Consider the following 11827-nt stretch of genomic DNA (forward strand, 5'->3'; position numbering starts at 1 on the left):
AAATATAATTATTTAGATAGAATTTTTAGAGAACACTTTATTTCAGAACATTCACATATCAATCACAACATTTGTTTATTCAAAATTTATTTTATTACTCTTTATTTATTTATATATATATATTAATTACTATTTAAATTATCCCAAATTATATATTACTAAGATTTTAATCTTAAATGTTATAAATAGCTAATATATTGTAATTAAGTATTATAATATTAAGATAGTGATTAATTAATTTAAAATTTAGAAAATTTTAATTTTAATTTATAATATTATTAATTATAATTAATTATTATGAATAATTATTATTTATATCTGTATTTATTCTTTTCTTTCTAAATATTATTTTATGCTTTATTTGTGTTTTGAGAAATTGCTACAAAGGATATATGTCTGAGTCACACTAGCCCTTGACATAGTTAGATTTTTTCACATCAAAAAATAAGTTAATAATTTAGAATTAATAACTTTCACATCAAAAAGTAACTTAATAACAGGCCATGACCCTGCCTCACTGTGGACTATATTGACATTAATTTAAATATAACCTTTAAATTTATTTAATTTAATTTTAATTTTTCAATAAAAAGATATAAAGCAATTTGATTCTAATTTCGCTTCTTGTTCTCATGTAAGAGGTGAATTTTACTTCCAATGCCTTTATCGATACTCGTGAGCCAAATTCTCGAATCACCTTTGAAAGATTCCCACGCAAGAGTCCAAAAAATATATTAAATTTCTAAAATGGTTTTGTATTTTATATTTTAGGCCTCGGCGACTTTAAGCCATCAAATCCGAAGTAATTATTTTTCTCAACTCTCACCTAGAATTCACATTCGCTGACGACAAAACTTTATAAAAAAACAAAGTCATGGTAAATTGTATGAAGGACAAAGCCATAGAAAAGGCGTAAAGACATAAAAGTCTCAACGAAACCATAATTATTCCATCGCAAAGAAGAGAAACAGATACCTGAAAAAGCTCTGAAACGCTCATTCAGGCCGTTACATACATTGAATTAAACCATAGCCTCCTATCGTCCAACCTCTATATAACGTACAATCGAATTTCTCAAACGTATATACATAAAATATATAATACATGAATTGGGTTACTGTAACCACCATATTGATAACAAGTATCTGAGAGGGCCTGCAACTGCAACTTGCTGACGGAAAGAAGATGCAGCCTTACATACATTGAATTCAACTTTAGCCTCCTATCATCCAACCTCTACATATCTTACAATTGAATTTCTCAAACGTATATACATAAAATATATAGTACATGAATTGGGTTATTGTCACCACCATGTTGATAACAAGTATCTGAGAGAGCCTGCAACTGTAACTTGCTGACTGAAAGAAACACAGCCTTAATTAGTTCACCTCCGGAATGCTCTCTAACGATGCTCTCCACCCATCGTTGCCGCATCTTCTCCTGGAAATTACATAATCTTCTTTGATGTAGTGGGCTTTACATTGAAGGTCAGGCAAAAATGATTTCTCTTTTATAGAACCATGTGAAAGCAAGGCTTCCAGTTCTCGTTTGGACATTACCATCTTAACCCTAATAATACCACCGCCATTCTCCACACACGTAACTGAAGGAGTTGGCCGAGTACTCGCAAGCCTTTCACTGCTAATTCTGCCCTCGATTCTGCCATTATCGATGCTTGTGGCCTCTGATATAATGGCGTCTTTGGAGAGAGAAGGCGAATCAGGAAGAATTAGCAGCCGATAAAGCTGTCCCGGAACCAACTTCTGGTCCGGTGAAAGAGAGCGGCAGTGTGCATCCTCGGAATGAACGACCGAATGCTGTGGGAACGCCGCCATGACATCTCTGACGACAAGGGGAGGCGTGTATTCCATTATCTTTCCGTCGGTTCTCATCACCATTATAATTTCCTCACCGCCGATGAAATCTGCAGAGAGCTTTCCGGATCCGTGAGATGCCGCACAATTACCCATTGATGAACACTAACTCTGCTTGATTTCTGTACAATGAGATTTTGCACGAAGAATTCTTTGTGATGAAGTGTGCAGGATATGGCTCTGCTGGTACAAGAAATTACGAGAGAATGAAATTTGCGAGTCACTTCAAGGAAATGAAATGATTGAAAATATGAAGGCTGAGAAGAAAGGGTGTCGGTTTTTATTGGGAGAGGGGCCAGCCATGGCTGGCGTTTCGCGTGTATGTGTCTCGGTTTCCTTTCCTTTTCGGTTTTCTTCACCGGCCCGAGCTCTTTCATGCCGTGTGAATACAACTGGATTTTCATTGAGTGAGGAATCTTGTGAATACAACTGGATTTACCGTGAATGAGGAATATTTATGTTTTAATTGAATTCAGAGACTGCTGTCAATAGATTAATTTAATACTTAAGAGCACATGATTCTTTATCTTTCTGTGATGTGATTGCAACTGGGTGGAAAAAGGTGTCTTATAACTAAGAGCATATATTACATAAATGTATATATCATATATGGGATAATTTTAATAACGATATATGGTACAAGGTATTACATATATTTTTACACATCATATGTAAATTTAATTTTATATATGTTTTTAATTTATTTTATTTTTTAAGAGGATAAAAACACTCGCATTGATGATTTGATTATTGATGGACAATAATTTTTGTGTTTTCCTAGTAATTATTTTTTGTGTATTTTGAATGAAGTGGAGAGGTGTTGGGTAGTGTTATATTTTTTTCACTACTAGCTTTTTTAGTTAATTCGGGGTTAGAGGAGGGTAGGGGCCCTTTCTCGTTGCGCCGATTATGCACGGGGTCATAGGGGGTTTTAGGGGGGTGGTTAGCCCCCTCTACGGATTTTTTTTTGCACCTTATATTAGGTGGGCGGACCTACCTATGGTTTTGTGCATGTTTTTTGCACATGGTTTTGGGCGGGATGGTTTTCAGTCCATGTTATTGGATGCTTTGACATGTATATATATGTATTGTAACATTGAAATGAACATAATGAAAAATCAAGCTGGTAGTCACGGTTTTGGGATCTAGGGAAAAATCTCTGTGTATATGTGTTTTATGTGTTATGCTCTCACATTGTTTATTTTCTGTTCTTAGAATTCGTATGCAGGTAATTTTTGTACGGGGTTAAAACCTACATTTGGTATCAGAGTTGTTTTGGCTTCAAGGGGACGTCTTTGTTACTGATGGGTTTCGCTCGGGACTGTGGTAGACCTTGTTGAGTGGGAGATCTGCGGAATCGATTCTTGTGGTGAAAGAAGATGGCAAGCAGTGGAAAGATAGAGATCGAGAAATTTAATGGTCAGAGTTTTGAGTTATGGAAACTAAAGATGGAGGATCTATTGGTAGATAAAAATCAGTGGATCACGGTAAATCTGGGTATTAAACCAACGGGAGTGCCCAATGAAGAAGAGAAGAATTTGGACCAGAGGGCAAAGAACACAATACAATTATGTGTCTCAGATTCAGTATTGCTGAATGTATCAGGGGAAGCTATGGCTAAGGCATTGTGGGACAAGTTAGGTTCTTTGTACAAATATAAGTCTCTGGTGAATAAATTGTGCCTACGGAAAAAGCTGTATAACCTAAGGATGAAAGATGGAGACTCGGCGATAGAGCATTAGAACACATTTAAGACTATGGTAGGTTAGTTATTATCTGTTGATATTAAAATTTCAGATGAAGATAAGTGCATCTGTTTGTTCTGTTCTCTACCAAATTCATGGAATAGTTTGGTTATTGCAACAGGTAGCAATGCAACTGCCTTGCAATTTGATGAAATAGTCTCAGCCTTACTTGCAGAGGAGATGAGATGAAAAAATATGGAGAGCTAGAATGGTGATGCCTTTTCTATACGAGGAAAGTCCCAGAACAAAAACAAAAATAAGTCATTGAGTGGGAGATCTAAATCTAGAGGGAGATTTAAGTCTCGAGGAAAACCTGTAAAGGTGTGCTCGAAATGCGAAAAGAAAGGACACTACAAAAAGGACTATAAATCTAAAGCTACTGACAAAGGAAAGGGATCTGATGATGCTCCTTCTGTAAAGGCGAAAACCACCTCAAATAAACGTGGGGATGTGTACTTGGCTTCTTCAAGTACACACGTAGATCACGAGGCATGGTTGATTGACTCAATGCATCCTTTCACTTCACTCCCCATAGAGAGCGGTTTTGTAAGTATGAGAAATATGATGGTGGTGATGTCTTATTGGGGGGCGACAGGAAGGCTAAAATCGTTGGTTGTGGAAAAGTTAAGTTGAATTTGCAAGGTGGGAGGCTTAGAACACTTCTGGGTGTTTTGCATATTCTTGCATTGGCCAGAGAATTGATTTCTATAAGAAAGTTGGATGATGCATGTATAAAAACAGTGTTCGAAAGGATACCTGCACAATGGCACAATGGTTCAGGGAGCACTGGTATTGATGCGTGGAGTTCAGATTACAACTTTGTACAAGCTACAAGGTGGCACTATTATTGAGGGGTGCAACATTTCTGTGGTTCCTGAAAGTGGAGCAGAAAATCTAGTGGTCTCTGTAGAAAAGACTATGCTATGGCATCAAAGGCTTCGACATATTGGAGAGAAGGGCCTTCGAATACTTCATGGTAAATTTATGGTAGAAGGTATGACTAATAGCTCCCTGGATTTTGATTTCTGTGAAAATTGTGTATATGAGTAGTAGAATAGAGTGAGTTTCCCCTCTGGTGATAAGAGGGTGAAACAAATATTAGAGCTTGTGCATAGTGATGTGTTTGGATCTGTGAAGGTTCCATCACTGTGTAAGTTTGTGTACTATGTATCATTTAAAGATGACTTCTCAAGGAATACATGGATATATTTCCGTAGGAAGAAATATGAAGTCTTTGAGAGGTTTAAAGAATTTAATGCTCTGGTGGAAAAGCAGACAGAGAAGAAGATAAAGGTGTTGAGAAAAGATAATGGTGGAGAGTTTTGCAAGAAATAATTTGAAGCATTTAGTAAGATGTGTGGTATAGCATGGCAGAAAATTACTCCATACACACCTGAGCAAAATGGAGTTGCATAAAGAATGAATAAGACGTTGATGGAAAGGGTAAGAAGTATGCTCAGTGGTCCCAGGTTAGGACAAGAATTCTAGGCAGAGGCGATGGAGACTGTATGTTACCGGGTCAATAGATAACTTTCATCAACGTTGGAGGATAAGACTCCACAACAGGTATGGACTGGTAAGAAACCCTCTCTTTCACAGCTGATGGTATTTGGATGTGATGCATATGTACATGTTCCAAAGGAGAAAAAAACAAATTTTGATAGTAAATACGAAAAGTGCATCTTTATTGGGTATAAGGATGGTTTAAAAGGTTATAAACTTTGGAACCCAGTAACAAGGAAGGTTGTGTATAGCCGAGATGTGGTGTTTAGAGACGTAAAAGATGTTATTAAACATGAATTCCAACCAGAGGAACCTGAGAAGATAGAGTTTGAGCTTAAGGAAGAAGAATTAGACTTTACAGCAGAAAAGTAATAAGAAGATGAAGAGACACAAACTCCGGTTGTTAGAAGATCAGTTCGAGAAAGAAGGCAACTAGAAAGCTATAATCCATCCGCTTTCTATTCAATTTTTTCTTTATCTATTACTGATGATAATCCCAGAACTGTGAAGGAAGCAGTAGATTGAAAGGATGAAAAACTCTGGAAAGAGGCCATGGTTGATGAAATGGCATCTTTGCACAAAAATGAGGCTTGGGATCTGGTGGGGTTTCCGGCTGGAAGTAAATCCATTGGAAGAAAATGGGTGTTCAAGAAGAAGACAAATGCAGAAGGAAAGGTGGAGAAATACAAATCTCGGTTGGTAGAAAAAGGTTATTCCCAGCTGCCAGAAATTGACTTTGGTGATGTTTTTTCTCTTATTGCCAAGGTAGTTTCTATTAGATTACTTTTATATGTTGTTTCTCCTATTGATTTTGAGGTAGAATAGATGGATGTGAAGACAACATTTCTTCACGGGGATCTCGAAGAAGAGATCCACATGAAGCAACCTGAAGGATTTTCGGTGAAGGGTAAAAAAGAACTGGTATGCAAGTTAAAGAAGTCTCTATATGGTTTAAAACAGTCACCAAGGATGCGGTATCAGAAATTTTATACATTTATACGGGGACTTGGCTTCACCAGAAGCAAGTTAGATCACTGTATGTATTTTAAATTAATTGGTGATTGTGTTATTTATCTTGTATTGTATGTGGATAATATGTTGCTGGTTGGAAATGACAAAGAAATTATCCAAGATTTGAAGACCCAATTGTCCTCTAAATTTGACATGAAAGATCATGGTGCTACAAACTATATTTTGGGCATGAAAATTAAAAGAGATCGGGCAAAGAGGAAGCTTTGGTTAAACTAGAGGAATTATGTCGAGACAATATTGAAGAGATTTAATATGCAGGATAAGAAACCGGTGAAGGTTCCTATTCTTGTAGGTGTGAAGTTATCTGTTGAACAGTGTCCGAAGACACAAGAGGAGGAAGAGGACATGTCCTGTGTTCCATATGCAAGTGTAGTAGGTGGCTTGATGTATGCGATAGTCTGTACTAGACTAGACATTGCACATACAATGGGAGTATTGAGCTGTTTTATGTCAAAACTAGGGAAGGGGCACTGGACAATAGTGAAGCAACTTTTTAGGTATTTGCATGGCACTAGTGATTATGGTTTGTGATACCAAGGAAGATGAAGATTGGACAATGTTTTGGATATTCATGGCTTTGTTAATGTATACTGGGCTAGAGATCTCTATCAAAGAAGATCTACAAGTGGGTATGTGTTTAACGTATTTGGAGGTGCAGTCGGTTGGATGAGTAAGAAACAATCTGTGGTGGCACTATCAACTATAGAGGCAAAATACATGGCAACCACTCATGCATGTAGAGATTGTGTTCAAGTATGGGGTTAGTACAGCGAGTTATAAGGATAGACTGTGACAGCCAAAGTGCAATTTTCTTGGCAAAGAACCCTGTTTACCATTCAAAGACACAGCACATTGATGTGTCACTTTGTGAGGGATATGATAAAAGCCAAATAGGTGTTGCGGGTAAAGGTGAACACTTTGAAAAATACTACAGATTCATTGACAAAATCTATGAGCTCTAAGAAGTTCTCTTGGTGTAGAAAAACAATGGGTATTGAAAGGATGGATAAATGTCTAAGCTCTCCTGTGGCCCCATGTGGAAAGGAAACAACAAGTGGGAAAATGTTGGGTTGTGTTATATTCTTTCCACGACTAGTTCCCCTAATTAACTAGGGGGTTAGAGGGGGGGCGGAGCCCCCCCTTTTTTGAGTTGATTACATAGCGGGGGGGTCACAAGTGGTTTGAGGGGGGCGATTAGCACCCCTCTATGGGGTCCGCGGCAGCGCCCTAGGGAATTTTTTTTTTGTACTCTATATTAGGTGGGCAAACCTACCTATGGTTTTGTGCATGGTTTTTGCACATGGTTTTGGGTGTGATGGTTTTTTGGTCCATGGTATTGGATGCTTCGGCATGTATATATATGTATTGTAACATTCAAAGGAATATAATGAAAAATCACGCTGGTAATCCAAGTTTTGGGATCCAAGGGAGAATCTCTGTCTATATGTTTCTTATGTGTTATGCTCTCACATTGTTTATTTTCTGTTCTTATAATTCGTGTGCAGGTAATTTATGTATGGGGTTAAAACCTACAAGAGGAAGTGAAACATAAGCCTTTCTCATACCATTTACATGTATTTTCTTATGTGATTATGGTGGGAAGTTTCATTTTTAATATTTAAATTAGTAATCGTTAACGAAGGGGCAATGATGATAATACTAAACAATACTAACATCATTCATAAAATTGAAATTCAATATGAGTTAATGAATACATGTATAATCTTATTGATGTTAAGCTAGATTTTGCGAGTAGAGATAAATATATTTATATATTTCTAACCATAAATGTGATAGAAATTTCATGATATATATAATATTAATATATTTCAAAATCTTATTATGATAATAATTTTAAGGGTTTTCTCTAAATATGAATCAAAACATACTGAAAATTTTATTGAATTTTTGAATCGATAGAAAATTTGATTTTATATACCAATTTAATATAATTGAAAGAGAATTTTCTATAAAATTAGATAACTATCTAAAGACATGTATGACTCCATATAAATGACATGTTTACATTTACAACCAACAACCAAAATCATTTAGCTCTCCATCTTGTACCGTTTTATAGAAAATACTCCCTTGACTAATTAGAATTTGATCAAAAGCAGAAAAAGTAATTACACTATTATTTCAACAAGTGCACTAGAGTTTCATCAAAATAAGGATTAGAGGTTGTAATCCAATCCCATGAATTCAAATTAAGCATATTTGAATATGCCCATGCACTTATTTTAGCTACATTTAGATTTACTAGAGTTAATAATCCAATGATAAGCTTTTATTATTTGAAAACATGTTTCAGGATTTAGTGATGCTATTTTATTTGTGGTTTGCTAGATCCAAACATGGAAATTCACAACTTTTATAGGCTATGAAGTATGGTGGAGTGTGTCAAGTTAATGTGTATATGTTAGAGTGTTTTCTAAAAAAGAATGAAAGAAAGAAAGAGACAAATGAAGAGGTGAAGGAAGGAGGACTTGGGATAAGCCCCCAAGGACAACATCCTTCACTACAAGAATGTGTCGTAACTCAAGAAACCTTGGTGACTCCAAGGAATATGTGAAAATATGTACTATTTGTTCACACTAGGTTAGAAATTCCATTTTGAATAAGTTTGAAAATTAAGGGCATATGGATCTCAATGCATTTGGTTGCTTGTTGCTTGAAAATATTTCTAGAAATATGTATTGCACTTTGATTATCACACCAAAGAAGAATAGGTTGATCTCGTTGAATGAAAAACATAACCAACAACTATCGCTACCATCAAAATTCTTGACATGTGAGAACATTAGATCAATACTCAACTCCTGTTCAATATAATGCAATCATTGATTATTTCTTGCAGTACCAAGAAATAGGAGCATAGCTATGAAAGACTCAAAATCGAGAGGTCGACTTTCTATCATCCACTGGCCTAGCCTAGTTAGAATCTATGAAACCCACAAGCTGAGGAGAGCAACAATATACTTAATGACAAACTTGAAAATTTCTTGAATATATCTCAAAATACTCTTCAATACTTTCCAGTGACTTTGATGAGGTTCCTAAGAGAATCTAGAAGCAAACTCGACTACATAAGCAATGCCAAGTAGTGTGTGTGTCAAATAGAGTAGACTACCAACTAGTTGATGAAACAATGTAACATCCACTTATGGTGAGGTGAAATTGGTGGTAGGAATGATTCCATAATGGAAAGGAGTAGGCACGGGCTTACAATTATCCGTGAAAAAATGTTAAAGTAAATGAAGTGCCTATTTTTGCTGAAAGATGGAAATCCCTTCTAAAAAATAGTGAACATGCAAGCCAAGAAATTAATTTTGCATACCATTATATGTCATAGAAAACTAGAATCAATAATCCAAAGCCTTATCTCTGAGTGTAAACAATGGGATTAGAGTGACAACCGTTGAGCCAAGAAGTAAGAAGAAAATTGTTCATATTCTCTTACAAATCTCTAGGGGCTTGTTTGAGACCATATAACGAACATTGAAGCCTCCAATCAAGGGAATGATCTTGCACAAAACCAAGGGGCTAGTCCATGTACATCTCCTCATGTATATTTCCATGCAGAAAGGAATTCCTTGCATCCGTAAAGTAAACTAACCTGCCATGTGAGGTAGCTAGAGAAAATATATGGCATATAGAATCCATCTTGGAAACATGCCAAAAGTCTTCAAATGGTCATTTCCTTCAAGTTGTGAAAATCCATTGGCTACAAGATGTGTCTTATAATTGTTAAGACAGTTGTCTACCACATATTTTGTTTTATAGACCCACTTTCAATGTAATAACCTATGTCCCTTTGGAAGAGGAAAAAGATCCCAAATATCATTCTTCATCAAAGAAGAATACTCATTTATGATGGAATCTTCCCATTGAGGTATTCCAATACCATCAAAAAAATATTGGGAATATTCAGAAATGGCATTACCCAAAAGAGATATCTATTTGACTGGGGTTGATTTAAGGCTAGATAACTTAAATCGATTTCATAATAGCCAAATATATTAGGGTTCTTTCTCTTGGTAAATCTCATCCTGAAGGATTCATCTATAACAAGCTACTCCTGTAACACCCTCCTCCCACGTCTACCCAAACAACTGGCTAGCCGAGGTAAACATGTGATGAGAGGCCACTATGATATGATTCGACCTCCTAAGTCATGGTAAGGAGGTGGAAATGATGGAAACGCACCATATAGACATCCAACATCACCATTAGGATCCTCAAGAACCAACCCAAACTTTCTGCCAACCATCCCCTGTGTCTGTCTAACATTTTGGACTACTTGAGCTCTGGACACTCTCAAGATATGGGCATGTCAGCTTCCAGGGACCTCTGGATTCTCTCACGAGCCTGCAAGCCAATGGCCAGGGATGCTTTTTTCAGTGTTGTGCGAGCATCCTTGGGATTTGAGCCACTTCTTCAGCCCTAGAGCCTAGGTCACTGCCCATAATTTAATCATATCTATAAAACAGTAAGATAATAAGGAAATGATAGTATAAATGCAATCACTTGAATGAGACCTTGACCAAACCCCTACTAGCCATGAGAAAAATTTCGTCAAACATATCACGAATATGTAATATACAAATGTAAATAATAGATCTAAGCACAGGGGTCTCATACTTAGCTGAGAATTGCTAAGAGACATTGATGCCTCAACATATTAATTGCCATTTCATCCATTAGGTCATAGATACATTGATCATTAATTTACAAGTAAAAACATGATGAGAGCTATAGATAACTATTGTCATAAAACACATATGTAACCAACATAAGAGTAGCAGAAATACCCATGAAATCACAGGCATATAACCACCTAGAATCCAGTATAGTACCCATATAAATACAAGGAGAAGTAATCTCATATTTATGATGAAAAATCCAAACCCAGGATGTGACCTCCATGTTCCACCAGACCATAGAATGGTTGAGCCAAATCCCTCTACAGCCATTCACCCCCGTGCCATATTCCAAGCATGAATGTGGGATCTTACAGAAATCATCAATCCAAAAGCATCCGCGCTTCCAAAGGCCACGCACCGCAACCGATCAAACAATGATTCCACCTCATGGTCTGACATCACAAAACCATCATCAAATTGGTCTCTATTCAAGCCTTCTAGGGCTTCCAAATCATTTGTCCAACCAAGGCTTTTAGGACTAGTAGCTCAAACAACAACTTTTACTGGGTTTCTAGAGTGTTTGTCCAACCAGGGCTTCCAGGACTAGTAACTCAATCAACCAAGGGCTTCCAGAGCATTTTTCCAGCCAAGGCTTCGAAGATTAGTAACTCAACCCAAGTTTTTATAGGGCTTCTACAACATTTGTCCAACCAAGGCTTCCAGGTCTAATATCTCAACCCAAGCTAAGGAAACATGAAAACCAACCAAAACAAAACAAGGAAAGCAAATCCACAATCACCATGACTATCCAGGAAATGGCAAGGTGATGAAATTCACTATCATTCTCGACCATTCTCCATGCCCATGACAAATCACAATCAACAAACCACGTGCATATGCCATGCATGACAAACCTAGTGAGGAAAACATACATGAAACTCGGTACCAACAAGCAATTCTCGTTGTAGATTTTGATCCCAATGTCCCCTTGTGATTTCCTTCTCTTCCTTTTCCTTCTTACAAC

General features: G+C 36.7%; 1 protein-coding gene across 1 annotated transcript; it reads right to left on the bottom strand.

Moving 5' to 3' along the window:
- Window positions 1–936: 936 nt before the first annotated feature.
- Window positions 937–2199, bottom strand: LOC149229507 (uncharacterized). The gene has a single exon (XM_089375862.1). It carries the CDS (start codon window positions 1971–1973, stop codon window positions 1383–1385), a length of 591 nt encoding a protein of 196 aa, XP_089231988.1. The 5' UTR covers window positions 1974–2199; the 3' UTR covers window positions 937–1382.
- Between the last annotated feature and the right edge of the window lie 9628 nt (window positions 2200–11827).

Source organism: Pinus tabuliformis, chromosome J (genome assembly GCF_031772625.1).
Source record: "Pinus tabuliformis cultivar Carrire ecotype Pingquan chromosome J, CPIR1, whole genome shotgun sequence".
Taxonomy (NCBI): Eukaryota; Viridiplantae; Streptophyta; class Pinopsida; order Pinales; family Pinaceae; genus Pinus; species Pinus tabuliformis.

Excerpts from the sequence above, each read along its gene's own strand:
- LOC149229507 (XM_089375862.1), bottom strand. The coding sequence starts at position 1,973 with ATGGGTAATTGTGCGGCATCTCACGGATCCGGAAAGCTCTCTGCAGAT.